Here is an 18708-nt window from a genome sequence, read left to right as displayed (position 1 = left end):
AAGGTCGGTGAATTTCTCCTTTCTCGGTCGCTCCCTCCCGCAGCTCCGGTCCTCGCTCCCCTCACGGCCCCCAGACCTCCCCTCCACTCCACTGCTGAAGATGCCAGCATCTGCAGTCTCTTGTGTCTCTAAAATACCCCCCCCCCCCCCCCCTGCACCTTAATATGTTAATTACAGCGAGCGACGGCGTTTCCTACCCCCCCCGATTTCCAATGAAATATCCTCAGCGAAATGTCTTTTTCTTTGACTAGTGAGTACGGGCAGAATGCGGTCACCACAGGTAGTTAAAGTGTTGAGGATATAGCTGTATATTGCCCGCTTCCTGGTGGAGGAATGGTGCTGGTGAGTTGTGGTGGCGATGATGCTGAGATGTTTTTGCTGGAAGTCCCAGACTTCCTGGTGCGCCCACCCACACTTGGCACTCACTCACTCACTCGCTGCTGGATTCCCTGCCGGAGAGAGCGGAGAGCGCGGAGAGCCGCGGATGGGAAGACAGCGAAGAAACGCGCTGAAGCATGAATGCAAATCCACAGCCCGAACCTGACTGGAACGTGGGCTCCGGCTCCAGCCCGGGGGAGGGAGGGAGGGAGGGGGATATCCCCTCAGAACACAAAATCTTGGCTCTGGAAAAGCGTAAAATCAGCAGCTTTGTGTCAGTGAAGAATAAATAAGCCCGAGGTCCCGGGATTGATCTTGCACGTGCAGCTCTGTTTCAGCAGGAAGATTATTTCCCAGTGACTACATTGGGAACAGTCCTGTGTTAAAAAACACAATCCGTGTGAGGAGTGACTCGACTGTGGGAGGCAGCGGTGGATTAGCGACGGCGAGTGACTTGGATTGCGTCTGTAGATGCTGCTAGACTCCGGACTGAAGTGTTTCCCAGGAATGCTGACGGACTGGGATGGACGTGGCGAGAGAGACTGGAAGGGGGCAGCTGGCTTTCCGTGTCCACAGTAAACCACGCGAGGTATCACAGCCCACACTCCTTAGAAGGATGTGATCGATTTGGCCGATGAGTGTGGCAGGCTTGAAGTTCAGAGAATGAGCTCCCTAAATGAAGTGTGGAACTCCGCTAACCTGACCGCCTCCTCTCCTGCACCTTTCCTGGACAACCTCAGCGCATTGGGCACCAAAGCCCTGGCAGCACTGGCGAACAGATCCGGCTCCTGTAACCTCACCCTGGCCCCCGAGCCCCTACACAACCAAGGCTGCAGCAACAGCAGTGGCAGCAGCAGCAGCAGGAAGGACAAGAACTGGGCGGCCCTGCTGATTGTCATTGTGATTATCCTCACCATCGGTGGGAACACTCTGGTCATCGTGGCCGTGTCACTGGAGAAAAAACTACAGAACGCCACCAACTACTTCCTCATGTCCCTGGCGATAGCAGACATGCTGGTGGGGATCCTGGTCATGCCCGTGTCCCTCATCACCGTCCTGTACGGTAGGTGCAGCTTTTGAAGAAATTGCAGCTTTTAACGATTTAATTTTGACTCTTTTTGCTCCCTTGTTGCGCCGCCGACGAGCTCCTGTTGAGTAAAGCAAGAGGTGCCGACAATTATGTGGTAAACGTGATGAAAATGTGTCTGTGTTTTAACACGAACGGCCGGCTCCAGATTTGCTACGCTGCCAGTGAGATGCCTTGGGTTGGGTCTCGCTATTGACAGGGAGTGGAAGGAAGTGTGATTTGCTTTCATCTTCAGCAGGATAAGTACTTTTACTGATAATTGTGATGGAAATAGAAAGACATCTCTCAATGAATAAATCATGGCCCTTTTTGCTGAACGTTTTAATATATATACCCTCCAGCTCCCAAACACTCCTACTGCGCATATTTAAACATTGGCATGCATGCTAGGGAAATGTAGCGTTGAAAATGTCAGCAGCAGCGATCTTACAGTTAGTATGTAACATCCAGCGAGCGTGCAGTCCGGTCTCGTAAATTGTGTAAATGGCTTTGAAAATGCTTCTTTTTTTCCAGGTAATTGCAAATGTTAATATCGGAAATAAACATGTAAATAGCACTTCAAACCGACAGATGTTTCACCGTAATGTAGTGAAGTTTACCCCCCTGTGCCTTTTATGCATTCGAAAGGTTGACTTGATATTTTCAACTTCTCCCATGAGCCGAGATTTGCAGAACCCGACGGCACAGAAAGATTCAGTACATCCTCCCTCCTCGCTACCCAGCTAATCTCACGAACAAGGTTGCTCTTCCCCAAAGATTATAGTTCTCTTTTCCTTTCCCCTTGTAAAGTTACAATTAAACCAACTCCTTTCAGCCCGAAGAAGGGTCCCGACCCGAAACGTCGCCTAATCTCCAGAAATGCTGCCTGACTGGCCCGCTGAGTTCCTCCAGCACATAGCGTCTATCCTGCCATTTCAGGCCGTACGCGGCAGCTTTAAAGGTTCTTTCATCCACTTCATATATGATTCTGATTCACTGGTGAAAATGTCTGGCCTTAGACTAGAGTGGGAAAGAGGTTGTGGTCCTGGACTCGTTTCATGAGGTCTGACAGGCGTGGGCCCAAATTGCTGGGGAATTCAAATTCGTCATTTCATGGTTATGGAGTGAAGGACAGAACGCGGGAGCAGCATCCTGAGACTGTCAGCTTTGTCATATAACCTGTCTGTTGGATGGCTTGCAGTGAGTAAGCCCGCTGCCTGGCCACGGGCTTCTGACTCACTGTGAACCCGCTCCGATCTAGTTGGGCAGGTTCGAAAATCGCTGCCTCTTGAGAATAAACACAATCTCTTCACATCATTCTATCTATCCCCTGGTTATGAGGAGGGAGTGTTGCTGCCAATTTATACAATTGTGGTCTACTGATGGGGATCCAGTTGCAAAGGGATGTGCAGAGACCCAGTTCCCTGAGCTTGGGTGTTCAGTCTGTCCTCCCCGCCCCCCCCCCCCCCCCCCCCCCCCCCCCCCCCCCCCCCCCCCCCCCCCCATCCATCTGACCCCATGTCTTCTGATCTGAAGAAGGGTCCTGGCCTAAAATGTCATCTGTCCATCTTCCCTCACAGATGCTGCCTGACCCGTCAAGTTCCCCCAAAAGCTTGATTTGTACCCAAGGTTCTGGCATCTGCAGTCTTTTGTGTCAGTCTACTGATTCCCTGCTGTTGAAAGAGTTAACTCCCCAGTCAGAATCCACAGCACCTTCTGAGACTGACACTGGCGCTGCAGCTAAACACGAACCAGAGATCATTAATGTTCTGCATGATTTCTTTGCTTCTGTTCTCTGCTAATACTCACAGGGCCAAGGGTAGCAGCGACAGATTAACAGCCTCTCACCTATTCCAGCTCCCTGTCAAGAACCCACACGTGCACCCTTCATGTTCCTGCACTGCTTACCTCATCCCCCCCCCCCCCCCCCCCCCCCCCCCCCCCCCCCCCCCCCCCCCCCCCCCCCCCCCCCCCCTGCTGTTATCAGGCAACTGAACCTTCCTATCGATAACAAGAGTTAGTGGCCCTGAGCTACTATCTACATCATTGGGAACCCTCAGATCAGTTTTTTTCTGACTTTAATGGACTTTATCTTGCACTTAACATTATTCCCTTTATCATGTACTACACTGTTGATGGCTCGCTTGCAATCATGTATAGTCTTTGCACTGACAGGTTAGCACACAACAAAAGCTTTTCACTGTACCTCGTTTTGCATGACAATAAACTAAACAAAACACATTTTTCATTGGCAACATGTTCCACAGTTGATCAGTTCACTCGTCCTGTCATTGTGGTGTCACATGTCACCTATCCTGTCCTGACACCAATCTTTCCCCTGGTTCCTACCTCACCTGTAGTGTGGGGATTAAGGCCTGAATAACTCACCCTGGTGCCGAAATGGACCAAAGAGAGAATTATTTGATCTAATTGCCAACTCCTGGAGGACATCGCACGATGTGGAAAATTGTCCGGGGATGCCAATCTCCCCAGGCGGCAGAGCCAGCTCCCAACAGTGCCCAGTGATTGTTGGGGGCATCTGGAGAACTGCCACCCACAGTGACACACTGCCTGTTGGTCTCCTGATCTTTCGGGAGCTGAGCTCCAGACTTCCTCCCCATCCTGTACAGAGCTCAGAATCCCAAAGAGGAGGTGAGAGAGATGACAACATTTGACCAATGGTGGCACCCACTACATGCCCAGGGGGTGCCCAGTCCAGTGCAGATCTCAGTAGAGACCAGGGAGAGAGGGCATAGCAGGAGAGAATGCCAGATACCCTAGATGCAGAAACACCAGCACAAGAATGCCGACTGCCCCAATGCCCTATCCCGAGGTTGGTCCTGTAGGTCATGGATCCCCACCATCCTGCCTTGGAAAGTGTGTGGAGGGTTCATCATCAGCCTCCCCCCTCCTCCCATCAACAGCACAGTAGAGCACCTTCACCATGGGACGTGCATGCAGCAGCTGCCTCTGTTGGTCTAGCATTGCCGGCCCTCTCCCCTCCTTCCAGGTTCAGAGCTACAGCTCACCACCACCTTCTCAAGGGGTCTGCAATTCCCGACAATGGTCAAATCTCATAAGGGAATTTAAAATCAAAACACCACCATCTCCCTTGGCCAATTTCATATTCCATGACGCCACCACACCTTTGAACATATGGACCTGATTTTTGACATCAAATCATTTATGTGGTACTTCATCATACTTAACATTTTATCGTGTGAGCTGAATTGAAATTCTATACACATAGTGTGCACACTCTTATACATTTTTCAGGTCTGTCCTGTTCAGTGAACTTGAGTAATGAGATATTTACCTTTAATGCCTGGCTCTTTCAGGCTATTTGCATTTCTACATGAAACAGACAAGATAAAGTTCAGAGGATTTACTGAAGTGGTCCTGCTGCACCTGCTGCTGTGCTGAGACGGCACCTGGGATACCGTGTACAGGTCTTGTTTGCTACTTTTGGAAGGGCAGAGACAGCAGGGGGAGTGTAGAGAAATTCCACAGGCTCATCCTTGGGGCAAGGGACGATGGAGCAGACTGGCCGACGATGATTTTGATCAGATGGATGTGATCTCAATAAAACATTTTATATTGTTTGCGTTGTTTACCTCCTCATTACCACCCGTTGTCTGGTGAAATTCACAAACATGGAGCTGAGGGACTGCAGTTCTCAGCCCTTTTGGTCAACTAATCTGACTGGCCATCAACATTTGAGAGTGCCAATCACACTCATCCTCCAGTTGGAGATGATTAGGACATAGCACATGGATCAGTACTGGATGGGAACAGGCCCTTCAGCCCGCAATGTCTGTACTGAACATGATGCCTCCTTAAAGTCATTTAAAGGAATTTAAATATGGCTACTTTCTATTTGCATGTGATCCATACCCCTCCACTCCTTGCACATTTATGTGCCTATCTAACAGGCTCATAAACACCACTATCATATCTGCTTCATTACCACAATTGGCGGTGCATTCCTGGCACCCATCACTCTCTGTGGAAAAAGTTGCCCCTCCCCCACATCTCCATTAAACTTTCCTTCTCTCATAACGCTGTGCCCCCTCTTATTTGACGCTTACAGACTGGGTAAAAGTCCATCTTATCCTTCTTCTTGGGTCATGGTTGACCATGGGTGGCTCCAGCGTGCTATTCCCTATATGGAGGACGCCTGCGTGTGACTTTATTTAACGTCGGGAGACTTGTGCACAGACAGCACCCCATGGTCCTCGACAAATCTGGATCGGGATCCAGTGGCATGGAGTCCAAGATGACCGGAGACCCTTTTCTGCTGCAGCCTTCATCCGCCTTCCCAGCCGTTGTGACGCCCCACTAAGACCAGCCATTGTCCTCTGCCTGTTCCGCCGTTGAGGTCTTGCTTGGATTGCCTTTTGTCAGAGACCTCCCCCTCGACCTTACCACCAGGGTGGCCCTACCAGGAGCATAGCTCCAGACGGCATCACTCTCGGGATCTCAGGTCCACACAAGCTTCTCCACCACAACATGGTGACAATCCACAGATAAGTGACCATATCCACGCCTCTCGTTATATACTTCTCTCAGATCTCCCCTCAACCTCCTTCACTCCAGAGAAAAAAAAATCCAAGTTTGTCCAATCTCGCTTTATACCTAATACCGTCTAATTCGGGTCTCATCTTCTGCAATCTCACCCAAGCCTCCACATCCTTCCTGCATCTGGGAAATCTGAACTGCACACAATGTTTTCCTAGGAAGTATGAGGCGAAGAGCTAGGCAGGAGAAGAAGAGGTCGAGGAACAATGGCAAGTAGACCAGCCGGTGAACACGGGAAGATTCGAGGCCAGCGTTCTCCTCAGACAGCGACGACGACCGTGTACCACCACTACAATGCGATTCTACTGAAGCAGGGCCCTTGTTGTGGCCAGTTCAATTTAAAATATCAGCTGGCTTCCAGTAATCCCAGGGACTCGGCAATTTACGCACCGCGCTGTAACCACCCACCAACCTGAAAATGAACACAATGTTATCGGTAGCGACCCTCTTTTGTCTGACTGGTGTTTTTCCCCCCAGAAAATATGAATCGTCGTTCCTGAAGTGAAAACCCTGGCGCAAAATGTAATTTCACCATAACACGTTTCCTTCAAATAAACACAGATTAGTAATGAATAGAGTGATAAAGTTCACCGCGTGTTGCTGGTGCTTTAATGGATTTTGTGTATTTTGACACGCTTGGACAATAAGAAAGTGCAGCGTCGGGGCAATGCGCGAATTGCCATTTTGATCTGGTGTGTTCAATTGTGCTTGTCAGCTAGTGTCAAACGGAGATGAACCTGGGTGGGCAGATTGAGCTGCGGAGCGCTTACATTGACTGTAATTTTACATTTGCCGGGAGCTGTTCTGCACTGCTCTGCAGAGGCACTTGGACAGGAACTAGGATGGGACTAGTATAGACACAAAAAAGCTGGAGTAACTCAGCGGGACAGGCAGCACAGAAACATAGAAAATAGGTACAGGAGGAGGCCATACGGCTCTTCAAGCCAGCACCGCCATTCATTGTGATCATGGTTGATCGGCCCCTATCAATAACTCGTGCCTGCCTTCTCCCCATATCCCTTGACTCCACTAGCCCCTAGAGCTCTATCTAACTCTCTCTTAAATCCATAAGTGATTTGGCCTCCACTGCCCTCTGTGGCAGGGAATTCCATAAATTCACAACTCTCTGGGTGAAAAGGTTTTTTTCTCACCTCAGTCTTAAATGATCTGTCGAGAGAAGGAATGGGTAATGTTTCTGGTCGAGACCCTTCAGACTGGTTAGGGATAAGGAAAATGATAGATATAGACAGTGAGTGATGTGGAGAGATAAATAACAATGAATGAAAGATATGCAAAAAAGTAACGATGATAAAGGAAACAGGCCATTGTAAGCGAGTGAAAATGAGAAGTTGGTGCGAATTGAGTGGGGGAGGGATAGAGAGAGCTGGAATGCCGGGGCCACCTGAAGTGAGAGAAATCAATATTCATACAACTGGGCTGTAAGCTGCCCGAGAAATATGAGATGCTGTTCCTCCAATTTGCATTTAGTCTCACTCTGACAATGGAGGAGACCAAGGACAGAAAGGTCTGTGTAGGAATGGGAAGGAGAATAAAGGGCCTGTCCCACTTAGGCGACTTTTTAGGGGAGTGCAGGAGACTCTGCGCTCGCCTCATGATCACCACATGGTTGCCACATGTTCGCTGGTGGTCTCTGGTGAGTCTCCTTCATGGTTGCGAGGAGTTGTCGCATTTCACATGTTGAAAAATGTTCACATGTTGAAAAATAGGTCGCCATGGAGAAAGTCGATAATCCTGTAGTCGTAGGTGTAGGTGCAGTGGTTATGGGGTCGCATGTAGTTGTAGGTAGTCGAGGTAGTGGTAGGTAGTTTTAGTTAATCTCCTTTGCTGACCAGGCATTTTCATTGGCTCATTGGGGAACAAAAATGTAAACACGAGTTTACAGAACCAAGGAAAACCGACCGGTAATGTTAAATGCCCCTGAAACTTCACAGCTGTGTATCTCTGGCTTATTAAAAGTTGTCTGGCTTCTTAAAAGTGTCTCCACTCCTTGTCCCCCCTTCTCCCCTCATCCCTCACTCTTTTAAAGGACTTCCCGTACACTGTGCTAGCCGTCTTAACCTTCCTGTTCATCGCGGTGTATGTCTGTATCACCTTGGCTTTGCACCGTGTGAATTTCATACAGCGCTCCCCTGCTTTCCCTGGCCCCCGCCTTTGCGATGTGTTTGTTTGTGTGTGTGTGTTCCACTCTTGACACTCGTCCCATCCCTGTCCGGGGGTGGCCGGAGATGTCCAGGGTAACCCTGGACTGACGGAACACTGACCCGGAGCAGTGGCGGCCCAGGCTTAGAGCTAGAGCAGAGAAGAAGCTCTAACTCCACTGCTCTGGGCTGGTGTCCCATCAGTCCAGGGCAGTTGGTTAACCCGGCGGGACAGACAGAGTTGAGCTGGCTGGGGTTAGAGCTTCTTCTCCGCGCTGGCTGTAAGCCTGGGGGGCCCCCACTGCAACGGGCCGGTGTCTCATCAGTCCAGGGTCACCCCGGACATCTCTGGCCAACCCCGGACAGGGATGGGACACTCGGGAGGGGACGGGGACGGCCCAGTAGCAATTCAACAGCGCTTGCAGCGCCGGAGACTCGGGTTCGATCCTGACTACGGATGAAACACAGGTCTGTATACATGCAGCAGCACAGCTGCCGAGAATGTTTATCGTGAGTCACCTATGACCTGAGCATGCGGTCGGAATACCGAACTCGCTTATTAACGTCCAGCAACCGTGAGATCAGGTTGGTTCAGGCGGGCTGAGTGAAGGTTTTCCGTGAAACGATCGTCCAGTCGGCGTTTGGTCTCACCGATGTATAAGAGTCCACAACTTGAACAACGGATACAGTAGATGAGGTTGGAAGAGGTGCAAGTGAACCTCTGGCTAACCTGAAAGGACTGTCGGGGTCCCTGGACAGAGTCGAGGGAGGAGGTATAGTGACAGGTGTTGCATCCCGCTGCATTTGCACCGGGGCCATGTTTGCCAGCGGTTGTCAGTGTCACTTGCAACCTTGTCTGTGCACGGGGGCCGTGTTCAGCCCTGGTGCCGCAGCCTCGGCGCGCCTCCCGATTCACACAGGTTCACCGTCATGTACACCAGCGTGCAATGACAATCTTTAGTCATGAGAAACTCATGCACAGAATCCAGCGGTGATGATACAATGGCAATGAGGCCAATTCTCTACTCTAGGTCCGGTAGGCGGCGCGACTCACGTCAGCAGCGGCCTCTGCAGCCCGTCCGCGTTTTTATTATTATTTTTGTCTATGCTTTTATGTAGTTTTTTGTTATTTTTTGTTGGGGTGTGTGTGTGTGGGGGGGTGGGGGTGGGGTGGGAGGGAGGGGGGTAACTTTTAAATCTCTCCCTGCACGGTTGGGGCTGCAACGAGGAGCGGCCTCCAACAGGAGAAGACCGGGGACTCTGGTGCCGACTCACCTCGTCGCGGAGCTGGCCGAGTCCGGAGCGGGTGGAGCGGTGGTGGAGCGCTGCTGCTGCTGCGGCCCGACCTCCGGAGATTCGGAGGCTGCAACTGCGGGTCTAGCGGACGGCGGCACCGGGAGCCCGCGGGTCCCTAGAGGGAGACCGCTTTTCAGGGCTCCTGCAACGGCGACTTCTCCCGCCCGAGTTGCGTGGTCGAGGAGCTCCTGGAGCGGGGCCTGACATCACCGCCCCGCACGGCTTGGAATGGCCGCGGGACTCTGCGAGCGCACGCCGGGGGCTCTAACACCAAGACCCGGTGTGCGACCTCGCATCACCCGGCGTGGCTTTAATGGCCGCGGGACAATCGCCATCGCCAGCCAGGGGCTTTGACTTTGACTCTGACATCGGGGGGGGGAGAGTGCAGTGGAGAAATAAGTTTATTTGGCCTTCCATCACAGCGATGTGATGGATGTTTATGTAAATTATGTTGTGTCTTGGGTCTATGTGTTTGTATGTATGGCTGCAGAAACGGCATTTCGTTTGGACCTCAAGGGGTCCAAATGACAATAAATGTATCTTATCTTATCTTATCTTATCTTATCTAACTCGCAGTGCTGATGTTCACCCAAGTGCATGCATCCTGGTCCCTGCCCTGTCACACACCAAGTCATTGCGCCCGTCTGACAGCGCGCGTGCCAGAGTTTCAGTGGCGGGGGAGACTGGAAGATGAAACGTGCTGGAATCCGCTGATATGAGCATGGGCTGATCTCCAGTACTGCGGGATGCTTCATCTGCAGCCCTGGAGACCCTGCCACCACTAATGCTTCCAATATTTACCAGCAGAATTAATCTGAATTTGCTTATTTGCCTTGGTCCATGTTAAATGCTGGAATTAATGCAACTTGATGGCATCTAAATATTTGACAGATTGAAACCCTGCTTTCAGCAAAGAAGAGGCACAAAATTATACTAGCAGTGCCTTTAATGAAGTGTATATGGTATTGTTTTGAGATACTTCTAACACTGCCCATGGATTTATGGTTTGCGTACCTACTTTGCCACTTCCTCTGGGAAGTGATAACACCACACTTGGTGGGGAGACTCAAGCCTGTTAAAGGAAAGATGCTCTTCTTAGAGTTGGGAGATTGGGTTTCCTGAAGAGCTTGTTCAGGTGTAAAGTCTGTGCCAGTGAGAGGCTCCAGTACATCAGCTGAGGGGTTTGTGGGGAGTTGAACCCAGTTGACCAGACCCTTGGATGTGGATGGAGGAATGGCAGTTGGAGGACATTACATCTGGGTTGGGGTCTCCAAGTGGATAAATGATGGGAGAACCTGTGGGAACTGGTCTTCCAGTAGGGTTTGATTGGGGTGGGTTTAATATCTGTGAAGGATAGGATTATAATGACATGTGTTTATTCGAACCAATGTGGATATAAATATATATTGGTGGCAACATTTGACTCTGCCATTAATTGATGAAGCAATCAATGGACCAGTTGTTTAAATAACCATTTGATTGTTTAATTATCTTGAAATAATTATCAGGCCACAGAATCATTGGGGAGGGTGTGAAAACTTGAAAGGTAGAACTAAAACAATCTTCAAAGGAGAGAAGCTCAGAGGTGGTGAAGCGTTGAAATGTTTTTCTTACTTGCTGATAAATTGGAACCAGTATTTCCTTCATGTGATAGAGATCAATATACCCCCCTCCTCTGCTCAGCCTGATGATGTTGATACACCTGCTCTGTCGGGGAGCCTGGTGCATAATGTAAATGTGATGCACTGCCTTTGACCACCACTCTTGTCGTGGGGAAGGTTCCAGCGAAAATGTCCCACTGTGGGGACTCGGACTTCTCAGTGCTGGCCTGAATGGTCTTTGCATGTTTTGATTGTTCATGGGCTAACGATTCCCACATGTGGATTGAGGTCCTGCACTTTCTCAAGGAGATTTTGAACTCATCCTTGTATCTTTTGAACATGTCCATGTATCCCACTGGAACTGCAGAGTGTAACTGGAGCCTCAGTGATGGAACGTGGGCTAGGAGTCCACACTGACACTGGTTTGCTTACCCTTCGAATGGGTTTGGATGATATATCAGGTTTTGCAAAGAGAGCTGGTGGTAAATTTTCAGAGTCACTGTCTGTTGTTCCATCAGCCTAATTTGATGGTACAGATCCAAAGGAGAGCTTTCAAACTCAGCACCTCCTCCCTGTATCACTGCTGCCTGTAGAAGAGTTATCTTACATGCCATCCTCACTACCTTGACTGCGTTATGCCATCTGCATGGATCCTTGTATACCAAGGTCCTTCTGTTCCTCAGTACTCCCTGGAATCCCACCATTCACTGTGTATGTCCTGCCCTTACTACTTCTCCCACAGAGCATCAATGCATACTTATCCAGGTTGGATTCTAGCTGCGATTAACTGTCCATTTTATCACCCCATCAATATCATGCTGTGGCTAAGACTACCTTCTTCATTAACACCACCATTGAATTTTATATCATCTGCAAACTTACTAACCATGTCTCCTACATTCACATCCAAATCGTTTATGTATATCTTGAGCAGTTAGTGTCTCAGCACAGATCCCTGTGGTATACACTGGAGATAAGGAATAGGTGATGTTTCAGGTCAAGATCCTTCTTCAGACTGAGAGTCGGGGGAGAGGAAAAGGAGAGATAAAGAAAGTATCTCAGCCTGAAGAAGGACCTCGATCCCAAACGTCACCTATTCCTTTTCTCCAGAGATGATGCCTGACCCGCTGAGTTACTCCAGCTTTTTGTGTCTATCTTTGGTGTGAACAAATATCTTCAGTTCCTTCCTACACACTCCCTGTGGTGTACCATTGGTAACTGTTGCCGTCTGCCCCTGGGGATTTTAGAACAAATTTTCCAAGTTGCCTTGGGAATGAACCTTTTAGTTCAGTTTCCCATGCGAGGTCTTGTCAAAGCCTTTCTGAATTTCACATTTTACGACATCCACTGCATTGCCCTAATCAATATATTTTGTTACCTCTTTGAAAAATTCAATCAGATTGGTGAGACAGGATCTTCCCCTGACAGAGTAATACTGTCCCAGCCTTTCCAAGTGTGGATCAATCCAGTCCCTTATAACTTCCCGACCACTGAAGTTTGACTCACTGGCCTGGTGTTACCTATCATATCCTTCCTGAATGATGACATTGCATTTGCAGTCCACCAGTCGCCTGATGCCTCAGTGATCACATTGCGACCCTGCACTGTGTCTTGGCTGAAGGGTGAGCCCACGGTGGGCCACAGATCCTGTGATCGCCTTCATCATCATTCTGACCTGTACCATTAACTCACAGAAGTCCCTGAGGAGCTGAAGAGTTAGTGGCTGACAGGCACCCCTTCCCTGTGGCTCCGTGCAGGCCACCAGCATTAGCTACAGCAGGCATTATTGGCATGTTGACTGGAATAACGAGGTCATTGCCAGGTGGCACTCATAGACTCAGAGAGTTGTACAGCATGGAACAGGCCCTTCAGCCCAACTTGTCCATGCCGCCTTATGCCTATCTTTGCTTATCCTATTTTCCTGCATTTGTCCCATATCCCTTTAAATCTTCCCTATTGATGCACCTGCCCATATGTCTTTTAAATGTTGTTATTGTGTCCACATCTACCACTACATATGTCAGATCTTTCCACATACCCAGTGTGTGACAAGGTCTCTCTCAGGTAACTCTTTAAATCTTTCCCCTCCAACTTTAAATCTGTGTCCTTCAGTTTTAAACACCTCTATCCTGGCAAAATCATCCACCTTATCCATGCCCCTCATGATTTTAAAACATTTCTATAAAGTCACCCTTCAGCCTTCTTTGCTCCAAGAATAAATACCATCCTATCCAGCCTTCCATCACCCAAAGCCTCCAGTCCCAGGAACATCCTTGTGAATCTTACCTACACCCACGGATCCATAGGTCAAGACATCTCCCAGCAGCAATGGTAGGCTGCTGCCACAGGGAGAGAGGTGAGGCACAGATAATCAACAGTACCCATCCACGTGAATCCCATGTATTAGTATCGATCCGCAGCCTCTTCTGCGCCTTTTGGCGACTCTTTTGTGTACTGTATATGCAAAAACAAAGAATTTCCCTGTACCTTCACGGTACATGTGACAATAAAGTATCTATCTCTATCTCTAGCTCTAAGTACACATCTGAATGCTTCTCATAAATGATGTGAAGCTTCCATGTGCATATCTCACAGCCAGATCATTTTCCTGCAGCTAATTTCAGCCATTTTGCTCCCAGCTACCCCACTGTAATTCAGTTTACATGCAATGGGTTCGGAGCGAGCAAAGATTTGCACAAATATAATCCAGACAATTTGATTCCAGGAGGGATAATTGAGATGTCAGAGGAGATGAACGAGAAAAGGACTGATGTGGAACCTCAGAGACCTGTGTTTAATGAAGAACTGAGTTGCAAGGAGGTTAGAAACATAGACAAATAGGTGCAGGAGTAGGCCATTCGGCTGATCATCTAAAATCAGTACCCCTTTCCTGCTTTTCCCCATATCCCCCTTAAATCTAACTCCCACCATCCAGTGAATTGGCCTCCACTGCCTTCTGTGGCAGAGAATTCAACATATTCACAACTCCCTGGGTGAAAACGTTTTTCCTCATCTATATGGTCTACCCCTTATATCTTTAAACTGTGACCCCTGGTTCTGGACTCTCCCAACATCGGAAATACTTTTCCTGCATCTAGCCTGTCCAATCCTTTAAGAATTTTATATGTTTCTATGAGATCTCCTCTCATCATTCTAAATTCCAGTGAATACCAACCAAATCAACCCATTCTGTCATCATATGTCAGTCCTGCCATCCCGGGAATTAACCTGGCGAACCTACGCTGCACTCCCTCAATAGCAATAATGTCCTTCCTCAAGAGTCAAGAGTGTTTTATTGTCATATGTCCCGGGTGGAACTTTCTTACTTGCTGCAGCGCAGCAGAATATGTGAATATGTAAACATAGTACATAATGGGGAAAGAAGAAAAAAAAGAAAAAGTTCAATAAATAACAAATATAGTGCAATAATAATATAGTTTTTTGCAGTTCAGAGCTCAGAGCTCAGAGCTTATTCGTTGTTGTGTTTAACAGCTTGATGGCTGTAGGGAAGCAGTTCCTGAACCTGGACGTTACAGTTTTCAGGCTCCTGTACTTTCTTCCTAACGGCAATGGTGAAATGAGTGTGTGGCCAGGATGGTGTGGGTCTTTGATGATTTTGGCTGCCTTTTTGAGGCAGCGACTACGACAAATCCCTTCGACGGTGGGGAGGTCAAAGCCGGTGATGGACTGGGCAGTGGTCACAGCTTTTTGTAGTCTTTTTCGCTCCTGGATGTTCAAGTTGCGTGAAAATTAAAAGCTTGCTATTCCTTTAAAATATGGGCAAAATAATGCTGATTTTATATGGATTCAAGCACCTCAAAGCCTGCTCTCAGCATTTGCATGGCCTTTGGATGATATTGGTGACCACTACATCAGCACAGAATGGGGGGAAAAAGGCCTTTCTTGCACTGTGAGCTGAACCCCCACCCCTGCCCTCTCTCCATAAGTCTGCAAACTACACAGATGGACCCTGCCCCCTTTAGGTCCATTAGTGGGAGGGACTCAGACAAGGGACAGAGTTACAAGATCAGGGGTGATCATGTACCATGATGGTGCTCGGGGTTTTCTCCTGATGGATGGTGGTGAATATGCATCTCATAATTTTATATACCTCTATCATCGCTCCTGTGAAAAGCGGCGCATCCTACCTGCTTAACCTCTCCTGATAACTCAAGCCACATTGGATCAGCTGACACTGCTCCCCAGAAATGCAGAATGGACCCTAACATCTCACTGCATTCCCAGGGTCACTTTAGACTCATTAGACAAATGGCTTCACTCTCTCCCTAGTTTCTGACCCCTCCACCAAAAGGAACAGTTCCACTCTATCGATACCCTTCATGATTTAAATACCAGTTATCTGGACTACACTTTATCCCGCTCTGCCTCTTGTAAAGGCGCTGTTCCCTACTCTTGTCTGCACAACAAATGCTCCCAAGATGAGGCTTTCCTCATGAAGGATCCCTCGAGTCTCCTCTGTGTCCTGTAGTTCTGTTCATACTCCTCCTGCCAACAGACGGAACAAGGGTAGAGGTCCCCTGGTCCTCACCTTTCTCCCCACCAGCTTCCCCATCCAACACATCATCCTCCAACATTTCTGTCACCATCAACACGATCCCACCACCGTCTCATCCCCACCCCTTTCTGCCTTCCCCATTCATCACTCCATCTGCAACTCCTTTGTTCACTCATCTCTTCCCATCCATGCCATTCCCTCCTCAGGTATTTTCCGCTGCAACCACAAGAGATGCAACACCTGTTCCTATAACTTCTCCCTCACTTCAATACAGAGACCCCAGCAGTCTTTCCAGGTGAGACAGAGATTCACGTGCACCTCTTCTAACCTCACCCACTGCACCCAGTGTTCGCAATGGCTTCCTGTACATTGGTGAGACCAAGTGTAGACTCGGTGACCGTTTCACTGAACACTTGCGCTCGGTCCGCCAAAGGCTACTGGATCTCCCGGTTGATTTAACTCATCTTCCCACTCCCATACTGTCTTGGGCCTCCTCCACAGCTAGACTGAGGCTACACGTAAACTGGAAGAACAACATTTCATATCCAGCTTGCAGTAGCTCACAACCCAATGCTATGAACATTTTATATTCCAATTTTAGATAAATCCTCCTCCCTTCTTCTTCCTCCACTCCTGCCTTCCCTCACTCCCCTGTGCTCCACCTGGATTTACACACATTTCAAAGGATCTCCTCACACATTTCCCCTCTTCCCCTCCTCTTCCACCTACATTAATTCCTCTTGCTTCACAATTCCCATCTCTTCAATCCGTGTCCAGTTATTTGTCGATCAGAACCCCCACTCTTGCTTCATCTATTACCTGCCAGGCTTTGTACTGCCCCTCCTCTCTCTTCCTTCCCCCTTCCCCCCCCCCCCCCCCCCCCCCCCCCCCCCCCCCCCGAAACAATCAGCCCAACCCAAAAAGTCACCTATCCATCTTTAACAAAACCATTTCTGTAGCTATGTCATATTTGCATAACTGACTGAATCTGTCTTTGATTCTCATTTCCTGAACTCTCCCCACAGCTGAGATTGGTCTGTCTGATCTGCAGTTATTGGAGACATACTTTCATCTTTTTGGATCATAAGTGCAATGTTTGCAGTTTTCTCAACCTCAGACATCATTCCTGGATCTATAGATTATTGGGGGATTAAGCCCAGGATCTCTGCAGTTTTCTCACTAACATCACTAAGCAACCCAGGACACATGCATCTGTACCCAGTGATTTATCCTGTATAGCAAACATCCTCTTTATCATTCCTATTACATCCTCTTTATCAATCTTTGGTCCAAGCAGCGTTCCACCTGCAGCATCGTCTTCCCTGGTACTTAGATACATAGATACATAGAAATTATGTGCAGGAGTAGGCCATTCGGCCCTTCGAACCTGCACCGCCATTCAATATGATCATAGCTGATCATCAGTATCCCATACCTGCCTTCTCTCCATACTCCCTGATCCCTTTAGCCACAAGGGCCACATCTAACTTCCTATAAAAATATATCCAATGAACTGGCCTCAACTACCCTCAGTGGCAGAGAATTCCAGAGATTCACTACTCTCTGTATGAAAAAATGTTTTTCTCATCTCGGTCTTAAAGGATTTCCTCCTTATCCTTAAGCTGTGACCCCTTGTCCTGGACTTCCCCAACATCGGGAACAATCTTCCTGCATCTAGCCTGTCCAACCCCTTAAGAATTTTGTACGTTTCTATAAGGTCCCCCCTCAATCTCCTAAATTCTAGCGAGTATAAGCCGAGTCTATCCAGTCTTTCTTCACATGAAAGTCCTGACATCCCAGGAATCAGTCTGGCGAACCTTCTCTGCACTCCCTCTATGGCAATAATGTCCTTCCGCAGATTTGGAGACCAAAACTGTACGCAATACTCCAGGTGTGGTCTCACCAAGACTCTGAGAAAATGCACTAAATGCTGTGAAGACCTCCTTTCCTGCTCCAGCGTCCCCTGTCTCCATGGGTAGACTTCCTTTCTCATCACTGGTGAACTCCCCTTTTCATGTTCAATACCTGCTGGATATTCTTGGTACAGGAGATACAGAAGCCTGAAGTCCCACCCCACCAGGTTGAGGAACAGGTACTTTCATACAGTCATCAGGTTATTGAAATAACTTGTAACCCTCATCCCTCTTGAACAACCTGATCCTAGCACAGCAACGGAACACAGACAACCTCTTGCACTACTGTGGGCTCATTTTTAATTTGTGTATTTTGGCAAACATTTATTGTTTTTCAGCAGTCTTTCTCTTTCAACCGTCTTGCAGAATTTAGGAATCGGAATAGGAATACTTTATTGTCACAAGTGACTATTTATGTGTGAATTATGAGTAGTTGAATATATGTTCAATGTATAAATTCTGTTTTGGGGCATTGTCTGCATAATACTGTTGGAAGCAAGATGGCACCTGTGTGCAACTTGACTAGGTTTCCTGTTTGTTTGCCACCAGGTCTTTCTCACACTGTCTTTGCCTTTTCTTCTTGTCTTATTCCCTTTGGGTTGTCACCTCGATTCTCACTTGTGTGAAAAGCCTCTAACGTTTGCCATTCCTTTTAACTCTCCGTACCAAGTCACCACAAAGCTCTCGTACTACTTTCCCCTCTCTTTCCCCCATGGAAGTGAACCTGGACTGCAGCTCAAACGTCTCCACTTTCAAAGCCTCCCACCCGTAGTTCTATCACAGCTTTGCCTGCCAAGAATTGATTACACTTTACCCACGCCAAATCTACTCTCCTACCATTCAAACCGGCACTTATTCAACCGATCATTTAAACCTTGTAGCAGTCTATATCTTTTCCATTATCATTCTAAGCTAATCAAGACAATTCTTCTGAACGCACTTGCATTATTGCTGTGCAGGGATGTTTGAGTAGCAAGTCCCCATTCATCATCACTCTAGCATGCAAGGTTTAATACTAATTAGTGGGCCTACAGCACAACCAATCTCAGTGAAGACCGGATTAGCTGAACACTTTTCTCAATCTATCTTGCCACGTGGCTGCTCCTCATGGCAGTAAACCTCCCACAGGAGCAGAGATAATCTTTGGAATCAATGGGAAGCTGTTCAACATACGGCGACTGTACTCCAAAACCAATATCAC

General features: G+C 48.3%; 1 protein-coding gene across 1 annotated transcript in view; it reads left to right on the top strand.

Moving 5' to 3' along the window:
* The first annotated feature begins 253 nt into the window (after window positions 1–253).
* The window catches only part of LOC129702791 (5-hydroxytryptamine receptor 2A-like), a 49742-nt gene continuing 31287 nt past the window's right edge, over window positions 254–18708 (top strand). Inside the window, exon 1 of the mRNA XM_055644772.1 lies at window positions 254–1441. Coding sequence (XP_055500747.1) covers window positions 1042–1441 — 400 coding nt within the window. The 5' untranslated portion in view covers window positions 254–1041. The remainder of the gene's footprint in view (window positions 1442–18708) is intronic.

Source organism: Leucoraja erinacea, chromosome 13, assembly GCF_028641065.1.
Source record: "Leucoraja erinacea ecotype New England chromosome 13, Leri_hhj_1, whole genome shotgun sequence".
Classification (NCBI taxonomy): Eukaryota; Metazoa; Chordata; class Chondrichthyes; order Rajiformes; family Rajidae; genus Leucoraja; species Leucoraja erinaceus.
Note: the sequence above shows the minus strand (reverse complement) of the source record. Positions and strands in the feature narration are given on the sequence as shown.